The sequence below is a fragment of the Mandrillus leucophaeus genome, unplaced genomic scaffold, assembly GCF_000951045.1.
Source record: "Mandrillus leucophaeus isolate KB7577 unplaced genomic scaffold, Mleu.le_1.0 Scaffold66, whole genome shotgun sequence".
Taxonomy (NCBI): Eukaryota; Metazoa; Chordata; class Mammalia; order Primates; family Cercopithecidae; genus Mandrillus; species Mandrillus leucophaeus.
In genome coordinates this window covers 1,802,006-1,816,294 of record NW_012107141.1, presented here as the reverse complement: position 1 = coordinate 1,816,294, position 14,289 = coordinate 1,802,006, and the positions used below count along the sequence as shown (strand labels likewise).

General features: G+C 51.6%; 1 protein-coding gene across 1 annotated transcript in view; it reads right to left on the bottom strand.

The window, feature by feature from the left end:
- Positions 1-12,992, bottom strand: part of LOC105554835 (chromosome unknown open reading frame, human C11orf96) — a 14,491-nt gene extending 1,499 nt beyond the window's left edge. The window contains exons 1-5 of the mRNA XM_012001459.1: positions 12,866-12,992; positions 10,239-10,357; positions 8,435-8,488; positions 5,703-5,782; positions 3,980-4,109 (exon numbers count right to left, since the gene is read on the bottom strand). Of these exons, the coding sequence (XP_011856849.1) occupies positions 3,980-4,109; positions 5,703-5,782; positions 8,435-8,488; positions 10,239-10,357; positions 12,866-12,992 (510 nt within the window). The remainder of the gene's footprint in view (positions 1-3,979; positions 4,110-5,702; positions 5,783-8,434; positions 8,489-10,238; positions 10,358-12,865) is intronic.
- Positions 12,993-14,289: the final 1,297 nt, after the last annotated feature.

Here is a 14,289-nt window from a genome sequence, read left to right as displayed (position 1 = left end):
GGTTCCGGGAGAATCCGCGGCCCCAGAGCACGCGGCGGGCCCAAGCTGAGCCTGGGCAGGGACCCTCAATCGCCGAGACAGGGCGGGCGCTGTCCCTTCTGGGATCCCCAAGTCTGCACCAACTGGGTTGGCCGCGGGGGCGCAGGTCGCCCTCCCCCGCCCCCGATACCAGATGCACACACTCGAGGCGCTGGTTATTCCGCCGCCGGTTCTGCGCGGGGCGCGAGGCAGCTCCCAGCTCTCTGCAGCCTGGCGAGCCTGAGCGCCCGGCTCCCCAGAGCTGAGCTCGGAGGTAGGGGCGGGCTCCCCCTTTGGATCCTTGCCAGCCCCCTCCGCAGGCGCGCGCGCGCGCTCGCTCGCACACACACACACACACACACACACACACACACACACACACACACACGAATGCAAACACACCTCGATTATTCCATTCCGGTTCTTCCCTTCCCTAGATGTCTTCTTTATGTTTGTCTCCTCACTCCCAAACCCAAGTCCCTCGGGCACCCCTATTCATGCTCTGAAGACTGACAACTGGATATGGCACTAACAACAACAACAACAACAATAATAATAGCCACCACCATCTGGAGAGCTTTACTCCAAGCCAACCATGCGCTGTTTTATATATATTATCCTGTTTAATCTTCACCGCAGCAGCCCTATGAGGTAATTGGTATTCTCTCATTTTTACATATGGGAAAACACAGGCACAGAGGGGATAAGTAAATGGTCCACTAGTATCTGATGGTAACAGATGGGCTGGACTCCAGAGTCCAAGCTCTGACAGTCCCCTGCTGAGGGTGAGTACCGTGTGCTAAATCTCACCAGTGCCCCCACGGTCTCTAAGAGCAGGTCCACAGGGCAGCCCCTGCCCTATGTCCTGGGACCCCCAAGAGGAAACTGTGAGCCTGGCCATGGCCACGTGCGCTTGAGATGCGGGGCACTGACAGGCACCCAGCAGGGCTCAAAGGGCCACCCGAAAAGAAGGGGGTCAGTGGGATTTGGCCTCTGTCTTTTCCGTACCCACTCAACAAAGATGTACTGAGAAGTTACTTTCCTGCTCAGGAAAGGCATGGAAGCAAACAAGAAAGGTACAGTCCCTGCCCTCATGCAAGTTACATTCTAGTGGGAATGGGGTGTTGTGGGGAGAGACAAGATGATACACACATGAACAAGAACATGTTTTGTGGTGAAATAAAGTAGGGCGATGAGCTAGGGATGCAGGTGGTGAGATGCTTAGAGCACCGGGCCAGGAAAGGCTACTCAGAGCCGGATATTTAAGCTGCCACCCGAAGGGCAATAATAACATGCTAAGTGCTTAGTATGGCCATGCTCTGCTCACTTTTTATACATGAATGCAGTGTGTTCACTATTTTATTTAATCCTCCCAACCACCCTGGGTAACAAATACCATACATTTCTTATTGCCATTTACAGGTAGAAAAATCAAGGCACAGAGAAGCTAAGAAAACTTGCCCCAGGGTCCCACAGCAGGAAGTAGCAAGAGCTGAGATTCAAACCCCAGCAGCGTGGCTCCTGAGCCCTCACTCTTACCCACTACACTGCAGCGGTTTGCCCTGCGATGGACAAAGATGGAACCAGCCATGTGAAAAGGTGGGAAGACAGTATCTGAGCGGAGGGAGTCTTAGTGCAAAGATGCTAAGGCAAGAATTCACTTGGTATATTGGAGGAACAAACAGCAAGGAGGCTTGTTGGCTAAAGCAGAGTGAGAGAGGTGGATGGCAAGGGGGGACAGTCACTTGAGGCCTTAGCGGCAGGTTACAAAGATAGAATTTCGGCCGGGCACGGTGGCTCTCGCCTGTAATCCCAGCACTTTGGGAGGCTGAGGCAGGCAGATCACGAGGTCAGGAGATTGAGACCATCCTGGCTAACACAGTGAAACCCTGTCTCTACTAAAAATTAAAAAAATAAATAAATAAATAGCTAGGCGTGGTGGCTGGTGCCTGTAATCTCCGCTACCCAGGCTGAAGCACGAGAATTGCTTGTACCTGGGAGGCAGAGGTTGCAGTGAACCAAGATTTCAACACTGCCTTCCAGCCTGGGTGACAGAGTGAAACCCTGTCTCCAAAAATAAACAATGAAAAATAAGTTAACTTCTATGTATTTGCTTGAGCAAGTGTGTGATGGTGGTACCATTGATACACAGGTGAATGTGTTGGGGAAGAGAAGGGTTGGCGGGGGGGCACTGAGGAATCTGCTGGCTGTTTATCAAAACGCACCATGCACCTGAATGATGCCTGAAATGCTCACATCAGAACTACCTTACATGAGAAAAAAAGCAATTTCTATAACCTTAAAACCACTGTACTTTGTAGCTCCTTATAGAAATTTGCACCAGGAGTTGGAAAGTGCCACATATAAAACCCCTCAAATATATGGCATTGGCTTAGCCAATAGGTGGTGAGCAAGATGGAAACAGATATTAGATGATGAGAAGCCAGTGAATCTTGTTATGCTAGGACAAAACATTTATTGCAAATGTCACCTGTGATCATGTGGAAGACAGCCTACATGCCTATTGAGCCTATCATTCTAGAAAAACGGTTGGAAAGAGCCGAAGCCATTTGTGTTGGCTGCTTGATGCTGCTTTTAGCAAAATATTACAAGAAAGAGATTGGCCAGTTTGCAAGAAGAGATAGACAGAAATACAGAGAATTCAGAAAACTGGTGACCTTGGTGTTGAAAAAGCCAACTGGTTTTGTCCAAAGAGCAGTAAGTCAGACTATCATGGCTCAGAGCCTCTCTCAAAGCCTGTCTCTTAGACCAAACTTTAAACCAAATAAAGAAATCCCCCTGTGGCAAAGTATTATATTAAGGGTACTACCTTGTCATCTAAGTCTGTTCTTTAGGGTGTCCTTAGGATAACCTTCATTTTATTATTTATTCATTTATTTATTTATTTTGAGATTTAGTCTTGCTCTGTTTTCCAGGCTGGAGTTCCAGGCTGGAGTGCAGTGGTGCAATCTCGGTTCACTGCAACCTCTGCCTCCCGGGTTCAAGCAATTCTTCCACCTCAACCTCCCGAGTAGCTGGGATTACAGGTGTACACCACCACGCCCAGCTAATTTTTGTATTTTTGTCGAGATGGGGTTTCACCCTGTTGGCCAGGCTGGTCTCAAACTCTTGGCCTCAAGTGATTCACCTGCCTCAGCCTCCCAAAGTGCTGGGATTACAGGCGTGAGACACTGTACCCAGCCACTTTCATTTTAAATGAATGGGAAAAAGAAGGGTATGGAAGGTAGACTTCATAACTCTGTCAAGAAAGGAGCTTTCGATGTGGTCACAGCTCAAGGAACTGACTAAAGATAAAGCCTACTATTTTGAAGGAATTGTTATCACCAACAAAATTGCAAGGCTGGACTGCAAAAGCCCATGATTGCTCAAGCCTGAGTCAGCTAAGGAGGGTAGACTCTCAACACCCTGTCAGTGGTTGTGGAGAATGACAAGCAAGCAATGTTGAAGGGCAAAGTCAAGGTCAGAGAGACACAGAATAAGGGGTCACCCCCAGAGGACCTCCTCTGCTGCCAGGGCAGGCAAGTCCTTGCTGTTCTCGAGGATAGGCTGTGACAGAGACAGCTAGCCGCCCAGCTAGGGCATAACCCAACTCTCCTTGCAGCTAGGAGGCTATGTGTCTAAACTCTCATCTGTGGAATGTGAGAAGTATGCTCAACTTCTGCCTCGCTCGATTAAGAAGAAATTCCTGCCCTAGACTTCTGTGGTTTTCCCCTCACACTGGCTGGAAGTGCAATAACCAGAGAGATTCTGGAACTGTCACGTTAAAGATAGCAGCACAGTCATTAGAGTGAGTCCCTAAATGACCACGTGGAGCTGAGCCATCCGCCAACCTGAAGCACTTCCCCTGTAACGATTACAGGAGTGAACAATCAATTGAATCTTTTTAAACTACTCTAACTTGGGGTCTCTATTATATGGACTTAGCATTGTTCTAAGAGACCCTTTGACGTCCAGGTGGAGATGTCGAGCAGGCCACTGAAGCTAGGGGAGAGGTGAGGGGTGGAGGTGGCCGTTTTGGAGGGGGCTGGGTGGAGGCCCACATTCCAGGGGAGGGCCGGGACAGTCCGGCACTGGAAAGAGGATGAAGTCAGCCAAGGACTCAGAGAAGTAGTGTTCAACAGAGTAGGAGGAAAACAGGAAGACATGTCAGAATCCAAGAGAAGGATGTTTCTAGGAGCAGGGAGACCGCTCAAAGGGAGTCTAGAGATGCGTGCTAGTCTGGCTTCCCCAGAACTTACTGTATGAGCTTGGACAAGCCACTTGACTGTCTGTCCTGCAGAGTTCTCAGCTCAGATGTTACTACTTCCTTGAAGAAGCCTTGCCTGGCCACCCTACTGAGGGCTGCCCCTCAGTCTCTCTGTCCCCCTTTCCTTCATGGCATGTTTGTCATTATCTAAAGAGTCTTCCTACTTGTCTGTTGACACTGTACTGTCCGCCTTCCCCACTAGGTGGTCAGTGTTGGCCACTGCCTTTCCAGCACCCAGCACAGAGCTGGCACGCAGAGGTCCCTGTGGCATGGACTGCTACCACGTGTGCCCTGCTCCTACGGCTCCCAACAGGCCAGCCAAGGTGCTACACTGTCTCCAACACACACAGCTCCTCTGGACCCCAAATTCTGAGGCCAGGGACTAGGGTACCCTAAGTCAACTTCCTCCACTCCCCTGGATGGGAGGTTCCCCATCCCGGCCCAGGGCAGTGAAAATAAGAAAAAGGGTGTGTGCTTCATAGCAGAGGTCCTAAATTAGCAATAAGATCATCCCCTCCTGGGTCTTGGGCCCTGCTCACTGGGGGCCTCTTAGAAGAAGGCAGGAGGGGAGGGTGGGGAGATTGAACCTCCCATGGAGGACCGAGCTCCCATACTGCCTAGATCCCCGGGTCCTGCCACCCACCCTTCCCAGCCATGACTCCTCCACCTCAGGATGTCCCTAGGGCCAGGACCACCCCTCCCCGCCGTGGCCTTTTTATGCCTTCTCTGCCCTTCCCTGCCCAAGGAGCCAGCCAAAGGCCACCATCAGGTAAGGAGAACAGAGACCTAGATTCTAACCTAAGCGCTGCCATGGACTCATTCATTCTGTGACCTTGGTGGCTCTTCCGCACCTGGAAAGCAGAAGCAATGCCCCTGGGTGCCAGTGTGTAGGAAAGCGCCTAGCACAGTACCCAGCATGTCGTAAGCATAAAATAAAAGTTCCTTTTGCTTTTATGATCTCATCCTAAAACCTACCCAGCCCCCAACTTGGTGGAGAAGATATCAGGGAAAGGTTCCAAGAAATTCCTGCTTCAGAGGGCATCTGGGGGTTTTGGTGGCTTATACCTTCCTGCCTGACTCACAATTTAAAAGAGGAAGCCAGCCTGAGCAACGCTGTGCTCTCATCATGTCTCCAAGGGTGGAGCTCCGCACAGCAGCAGGGAACCGGGTTGGGGTGCTGTTACTGCTGATGCCCAAAGGTGGCCTCAGGGGCCTTGGCAGATATCAACACCTCTTTCAACATTTTTCCCTCCTCCAAAGGCCTGAGAGCCAAGATGCAAAGGGTGGGCAGGCCTGGGAGGATTAGGGGGTCCTGCTTCCTCTTGCCCTCTGGGCCTTCCTGGGACTTGCTGAGTTTGCAGGAGCTCAGAGTTGTGGGAGGGGTCAGTGTGGGCTTTTCCAGGCTACATGGCCTCACCCAGCCACCCCGGGACAGGGGTCGGCCCTTAAAAGGGATGCAGGACAGTCCCTCTTCTCAGCAGGTCTGTAGCTCTGGGGCTACAGAGGAAGGACACAGAAATGTCATTTGTTGCTGGGCATGGTGGTGCATGTCTGTAGTCCCAGCTACTCAGGAGTCTGAGGCTAGAGGATCACTTGAGCCCGGGAGTTTCAGGCCAGCCCGAGCAACATAGTAACATAGTGAGACCACAGCTCTAAAAAAAATGAAAAATAAAAATAAAAGTCATCTGTTGAACACTCACTCTGTGTCTGGCCTTGTGCCAGCTGTGATTGCGCTTGCACATACCACCTCAATGAAGTCATCCTCACTGTGTCCTTCCAGAGGGACCCTAGCATCGCCCCATTTTACAGCTGAGGACTCAGGTGGCGGGGGGGACTGACCAGGGTTACACTAAGTGCTGAGCACTGAAGCCAGCGTTCAAGGCCAGGCCTGCCTGACTCTGAAATTGGCGCTCACTGCTTGCGCCACCCCATCCTGTAGTCTCTCTGATGCAATGAGAACAGCACTGGCCTGGAAGCCAGAAGCCTGGCTGCAGGTTGGTTGTTTGGGTCGATCTACACTTTGGGTGTGTTTGGCTCAGCCACCGCTTGTACGTGTTTGTGTGCACGCGCGTGTACACACTCTGTGGCCTTGAACCATTGCTTCCGATCTCTGAGCCACAGTTCCCCCATCTGGGAAGCAAGGAGGCCAGACTCTGATTCGCTGGGGGTCCCTCTTGCTCTAACGTCCTAGAATCCTCTGGAGGATGAGGGCACCCATTTGCAGGAGTAGATGCCTCCCCTCCAGCCAGAGCAGCCTGCACTGAGGCTGCAGGGGAAGGCTGGCTTCCAGGGAGGGGTGTCCTGGGGAAGCAGATGGGGTGGGGAGATGGAAGCAGAGAGGGGAGGGGCTTGTGCACCACCTCCCCCATCGTCCCTACCCACACTTTGGCTTTTGGGCAGAACTGGAATCTTAAAAAAAGCAACCACCAGTTCTTCAGCCATTAGCAGGGCTTTGTTTCCAAGGGAGCCTATGGTAACCTGGGTCTGAGTCACAGGGGAGCAGGGATGCAGTGTGTCCTGGGACGCACATCAAGGCTGGAAGAACCAGGCTGGGGCAGTTCTGTTCACAGGTCCTCCTTTGCTTTTCCCTGGGGGCTGGGCAGGAAGGTCAGGCCCCTTCCCACGGCTGCTCTGTTGCCCTAGCTCAGACCCAGCACCAGCTAGAAGCATTGGGCAACTGGCCATCCCCGCCTCACCCAAAACTCTCCCCAGAGTGGGTCGCAGAGTTCCAAGCACTGAATGAGGTGATGATTATTCCAGATGGTTCTGTTTGGGTCGATCTACACTTTGGGTGTGTTTGGCCCAGCCACTGCTCGTACGTGTGTGTGTGCGTGTGTGTGTGTGTGGAATGCAAATGTCAATGTGGCATAAGGGGTGGGGACGGGATAGCCACACACACAATGTCTCTAGCAGGTGAGAGACTGAGTCTTTTCTGGGTGGTCCTGCCCCTGTGCCCAGCCCTCACCTCCCACTGGTGCCCACTCCACCCCCAGGGGGGCCTCCACACAAAGTCTGTGACTTCAGCATTTAACCAACTGCTTCAGCCTTACTCAGAATTAGCACTTCGTCTGGTACGATTGGGAGCATAAAAGTGTTTTGATAATTTTGCTGGAGGGTTGCCATGACAATCCCAGGCAAGCTCCAAGAAGGGGTGTAGAGAGAGGAGAGGGAGAGAGAGAGAGAGAGGGAGGAAGAGAGTCCAAGACACACAGAGAGGGAGAGAGGGAGAGAGGGAGGGAGGGAGAGGGTCCAGGGAGACCCCCCGTGATAGCCCTCACATCGGTCCATCAGTTTCCAATGCCCTGCCCCGGTGGCCCCATTCATGCTGGGATGAGCTCACTGTGTAATCTGAGCCTCACTGTAACACTGCAATGGGATACCAGCTGCAGCAGCTGCCATGGCAGGGCTGGTCCCACCGGAGGAGGCACCCTGGCACCCCTGACTCCCAGGATGAGTCCCGGGGAACACTAGGCTGGAGTCAGGGGCTCGGAGATTCTTGGGGACTCTGAGGGAGTCAGAGCCCAGGGAGACCTCCCAAGAATCAAGCCCAGCCTGTGGATCTGGGGTGCTGATGTGAGTAACGAGAGCTCATTTCCCTGCCAAGGGTCTGCTTTCCAGCACAGCTTCACCCACCCAGGGGCTGTGGCTCAGCCCCTCCCACACGCTTTCTTGCAGGCCTGAGTGTTCCTCTTCTGGGACCACTGGTCTGAGAATCTTTACACAGCTGAGAATAAAATCCTTCACAATCTTTGGCCCTTAAGCTTTGCAAAGTAGTTTCACCCCCTGTGACTTCAGCAAAACAGGAATATCTTTGCTGTCTTTTGAGATGAAGACAGAGAAGACCAGAGAGGGGAGGGAACAAGACCAAGGTCATACAGCCAGTGGCAAGGCAGGGCGGAGTCAGGATGGGATACCCCATCCTGGACTTTACCTTGAGCCTGGCTGCCTCCTGGGAGGGCAGGTTCTCTGGACTAGGTCCATCTGACATTACTCCCTCATATGTGGACAGGGACACAGAGGTCCAGGGACATCTGCCAGCTGGTAAGCATAGAGACTGGGCTTGCAGCCTTGCATTCTGAGAAGTTTCGCTGCTCCTACTGAACCATGAGCCAGTACCACGATTCCATAAAGCAAGTCTGAGCAACTTACCTTATGCTCCAAGGTTAAAGTACAAGTCTCTCCCTTGGAAGCAGAGTCTTCTGGCTACCGGAAAAACAGAGAAGAGGGCAGCTGGAGCCAGAAATGCAGAGGCAAGAGGGTTAGAGGTTTTCCCAGGTAGTACCAAGTCCCAGCTACACAGCACAACCCTCCAAAGGACCTCCAGCCTCTGCTATTAAAGCTGTGTGACCCAGGGCAAGTCACTTTGGCTCTCAGAGCCCCAGGCTCTGCAGTTATCAGGAGCTGAGGTGACAAAGGGGGTGGCTATTGAGTCAGGAGCCCTGGAAGGAACTGCTTCCAAGTTCTGGGAAGCAGCTTCCCTGGCATGGCAGTCCCTGGTAATGGAGGTGCTTACATCCCGTCTGTTTCCCAGCTTGGTTCAAATCCACCTTTCCATGATTTACCACTGTGGGTGGCACCAAAAAAAAAGTGCTGTGGGCGCTAAGGACACCTGCAAAGATGACTTTCACGAAGCCTTGCTAAGAGGTAACAGCGTGAGGGCATGCAAACAGCATCTCAGGACTGCCTGCTCCGATACTTTGGTTCTGGTGTTTGCTAGAAAGTTCTTCTCAGCTGGGTGCCATGACTCACACCTGTAATCCCAGCACTTTGCAAGGCCAAGGCAGGCAGATCGCTTGAGATCAGGAGTTCAAGACCTGCCTGGGCAACATGGCAAAACCCTGTCTCTACTAAAAATACAAAACATTGGCCAGGCATGTTTATGCGCATCTGTGGTCCCAGCTGCTCAAGGGCCTTAGGTAGGAGGGTCGCTTGAACTCGGAGGCAGAGGTTGCCATGAGCCGAGACTGTGCCACTGCACTCCAGCCTGGGTGACAGAATGAGACCCTGTCTCAAAAAAAAAAAAAAAAAAAAGGGTCTTCTCATGACCCTGGGATTTGGAAGGCTCGTCCTCCTCCCTGGGTGGCAGTCCATGAGGATCTCACCAGACATTTTTGAAAACATACTGAGATAAAACGAGGCCACACAGGAGGACACACCACCATCCTTACGGGCCCACTTTTGGGGGCCCAGAGCCCGTTTTCCCTAAGCCCTGCCTGTGCTCCTCCTCAGACAGCCTCAGGCTGCCCTGTGAACACCAGAGTGCTGCTGCACCTGGCTCTGCAGTTTTAGGACAGGTTTGGGGCTGGGTGGGATTACTCCCGGTGCACCCAGTTTGAGACAGCCCCTCCCTAATGTTGTCCCCCTGTGGAAGGCATGTTCCCCTTCTTTATTCAAGATGGCAACAGCTGCCATTTCTCCAACCATTCCCTTAAAGGGACGTGCAGGGGACGAGATTTAAAGGCACAAATTTTTCCTGAGCATCTAACTCTTGCCAGGCACCAACAAAAAGCACTTTGTGCCTATCGTCCCACCCTTAAATTTATCTTCCCAGAGCAGTATGACTATCTCCAAGCTTTTTTCAAAGAAAGAGACTCAGAGATGTCAGGGAACTTTCCCAAGGCCACACAGCCAGGCAGAAGTGGAGCTGGGATGTAAACCCAGGTCCATCTGCTGCCAAAGCTCTTTTCACCCATCAGCACTTCCCACAGTGGTGACCCCTGGACCTGCCCAGGGAGAGGTTCAGTGGGCAGAAGGAGAAGGTGAAGAGGGAGCTAGCTGGGCCTGGGAAGGGTCTAGAATTCTAATCGGCAGCCGGACTCCAAATCCCAACCATTTTTCCAGGGAATAGACTGATGCAGTAGAGTCTTGCGATGGGGCACGGAGGGGAGTGTGGATGACACACGAACCCACTCTGTGATGATGGCAGAAGGCATGAAGGCCCCTCCCCACTCACGACACCCCAGCAGGTGGCTTCGAAGGCCTCATGCTGCTCAGGCAGGGGCGTGGGGGATGCACCTCCAGCAACTGGGCTCATGACCATGCCTTCAGTGCAGAGTCTGAGATTGGAAACCACTGTTACAAGAGTGCAAAGAAGAAAACCACAAAGACTTGACTGATGGGGTCGTGAGGCTACAGGAAATGGAACAAAACTGCAGCCTGCCAGAGCAGGAAGGAACCTTCTAGATGAGCTGGGTCAGTGTTTTCAGACCACGGAGTGTGGCTCATTAATGGGCTGTACAATCAGTTTAGGGGGCCATGGTCAGCATTTTTTAATGATATACAATGAAACACAAAACATCAGAGTAAACATATGCCATACAGTATTGTTTCATGAAGCTTTAGTTTTAGTGTGTGTGTCTGTGTCTGTGTGTGTGTGTGTGTAAAAACTTTTTTTCTTTTTTACCATGGGTTGTGGTCAAAGGAGCTAAAAACAATTTTTAAGTTGGTTTGTAATAGTCCATTTTGCATTGCTATAAAGGACTACCTGAGACTGAGTAATGTATACAGAAAAGAGGTTTATTCGGCTCACCATTCTGCAGGCCGTACAAGCACAGCACTAGCATCTGCTTGGCTTCTGGTGAGGCCTCAGGAAGCTTTTATTCATGGCAGAAAGTGAAGCAGGGGCAGGCATGAATCACACAGGGAGAGGGAGCAAGAGCGATACCTGGCTGTTTTACTTAACCAGCTCTAGCATGAAATAACAGAGCAAGAACTCACTCCTTACTGCGGGGAGGGCACCAAGCCATTCATGAAGGATCCACCCCCATGATCCAAACACCTCCCACCAGGCCCACTCCAACACTGGGAACCACATTTCAACATGAGATCTGGAGGGGACAAATATTCAAACCATATCATGGCTCAACCCCTACATTTTACAGATGGGAAAACTGAGGCCAAGAGCAGGAAGAGGCTTTTCCCAGGAGCCAGAGGCAGGACAAAGATCCAGAGTGCTCTATGCCAGGACACAGGCCTGGTATCTTACTGTCTTTATGGACACTGACCACCTTGCCAGCCCTTACCCCAGGCTAGAGCGGAAGAATCCAGGGCTTCGCAGGGGCTGGGAGCCAGCTGGGAATCCAGCCCTGCTTCTGGCTGCTGGGACAGACGCTCTCAGGAGTGCCTTCCTCTCAGGGCTGCTCCTCTGTTGCTTTCTCTGTGTTTCCTCTTCCCATCAACAGTGAGAATGGCCCAGATTGAGGTCCCTTTCTGCCCTCCTCCCTTTCCCCAAGTCCTTGCTCTCAACACATTTACACAGACATTGCTCCATGACTGTAAGACCTGCCCAAAGCCCACACAAGAGGCCAGGTACGGTGGCTCACACCTGTAATCCCAGCGCTTTGGAAGGCCTGAAGCAGGAGAATCACTTGAGGCCAGGAGTTCAAAACCAGCCTGCACAATGTAGCAAGACCTCGTCTCTACAAAAAATTTAAAAATTAGCAGTCAGGTGTGGTGGCTCATGTCTGTAATCCTAGCACTTTGGAAGGCCAAGGTGGGTGGATCACCTGAGGTCAGGAGTTCCAGACCAGCCTGGCCAACATGGCAAAACCCCATCTCTACTAAAAATACAAAAATTAGCTGGGCGTGGTGGCAGGTGCCTGTAATCCCAGCTACTTGGGAGGATGAGGCAGGAGAATTGCTTGAACCCAGGGGCAGAGGTTACAGTGAGCCAAGATCATTCCAATTCACTGGAGTCTGGGCAAAAGAGTGAAACTCCATCTCAAAATAAAGTAAAATAAATAAATAAATTTTAAAAATTAGCTGAGCATTGTGGCGTGTGTCTATAGTCCCAGTTACTAAGGAGGCTGAGGTAGGAGGATCATTTGAGCTTAGGAGGTTAAGGCTGCAGTGAGCCACAATTGTGCCAGTGACTCCAGCCTGGGCAACAAAGGAAGACCCTGTCTCAAAATAAAAGCAAAAAACAACAAAAATCAAGGCCACACACGCGTTTTCCTTCACATCCACACACTATTCCGTAAGAATAGCTGCCGGTACTCAGTCAGATACATTTTGTCTCTCTCAATTCTTACAACAACTCTGTTTTATAGAAGATGGAGAAACTCAGGCTAAGAATTTGCCAAAGGTCACGTAGCAGTCCTTGGAGGAGCTGGGACTAGAACCAGGTCTACTGGACCAAAATTGCCACCACAGCACCACCCTGTCTGGCTGGTTGCTGGCAGTCTTTCCTCTGAAGCATCTTGGATTGGGCTGGCAAGAGCGACAGCCAGCATGAGGGCAAAGGCTGCCTCTCCTACCTTGTGTTGCGATGAAGGGAGGAACGCTGCACTCCCAAGAGGGAAGAATATTGGAAAGGCAGCTTCTACCCTTTCTCCCAGCCTCCCTAACTCTCTTTCCCGAGAGCAGAGGAATGACTTAGAAGTAGCTTGGGAGAAGGAGCTGACCTGGGGCATGGGGAATCCGGCCCTCTCCTGCCCACTCTGAGCCGCTTGCCTACAGAGAGTGCCTGCTGCCCAGCTCCTGCATCCCCCACGGGGAAGGGATGCCTGGGAAGGGCCAGCATCCACCTTTGGGAGACACACCTGGAGGCCCACCTCCTCTGCTCCCCGCTCGCAGGCTCACCGAGGGAGGCAGCGATCCTCCTGGCGGTTGGCAGAGACCGGGCCTGCAGCACAGACTGTCTCCTCGGACAGCGTGCCCCGAGGCCTCGATAGGGTGAGGGCATATCAAGAAGTCTGACTGTGGTCATGGAGGTAAGCCAAGGTTTCCTGGCCTTATCGGTAATAACCTTGATATGCGGACCTTGTAGCTGAGTCCTGTGTCTGTTCTTCTGTTGTTTCAGCACTCATGGGAAGAAGGGGTGTTACTGGCACCAGAAAATCCAACATCTTTTGTTTTCACCATTCCTAGAGGTACCTCCCAGGCCACATATGCAGCCTCTAACTTGGACTCCTACAGTCTCTCTCCCAGGTCTTCTCACCTCTGCCAAGTCAGCTCCTACGCCTGATGTGGGCCATCTTCCTCCCCAACCATCTCCCCTCCAGCTCAACACAAGCGACCAAGGGGTCCCTCCCTGCTCATCAGCCTTTCAGCTATCACTTCACAGGATGCTCCTCCCCATTCTCCAAGTGCCTCCCCAACAGGCAGACTTCCCTGGCCACCACCTCACACTCTGCCAGCTCTAAGACTCATCATCAGGACCCCTCATTCCACTTTCACCTTATTATTGATGTTTTTCAAGTGTGTGTCTTGTTTCTCAACAAATGACACACAATATAACACCACCACCCACACTGGCTGAGATGTCCTGAGTTCTTGCTTACTCTGTGCCAGGCACAGCACAGCTGCTTCTCTGAGGAGGGAAATGGTGTAGAAGACTAAGCATAGGGCCCAGCACACAGTCGGTGCTCAAGCAGGGCAGGAGTTCTCAGATCTGCTCAGACACCACTGGCAGGTGGATATATCGGTGTACTCTTTCTGGAAAGTCATTTCCATTATGTATTCAAAGCCTTAAAATATGCATAGCCTTCCGGATCTGGGCTAGCGACCCCACTTTTAGGAATTTATTCTAAGAAACAATCAGAGATGTACTCAAAGGTTTAACTACAGGACTGCACCCAGCCACACCAGTGGAAGAGCTGCGCCTCCGATTAACTGTAAAATGGAGATAAAAATAGTGCCTAGTCCATGGGCTGCCGTGAGGATTCATAAATCAGGCACCGAAATACTAGAGTACTGAATGCAGTGCCCGGAACATATTCCAGCTCTTCAAAAGTGTTACCTGCTCTTTTTATTATTTGAATTGAAGTCTGAATGAGGTCAAAGCCTGAAGGGGCTCCCTACCTCCCTCCCTCCATTCTCATGATTTCCAAAATCAACAAAAGGGTTACTAACGGCAAAAACAACATCAACACCAACCACCGTCTAAATATCCAACACAAAGGAACTGGTTAAATAACAATACAACTGTATACAACACTATGCAGCCACTCAAGATGATGTCACAGAATAAGAATTAATGGCAGGCACCATTGTACCTAAGTAGA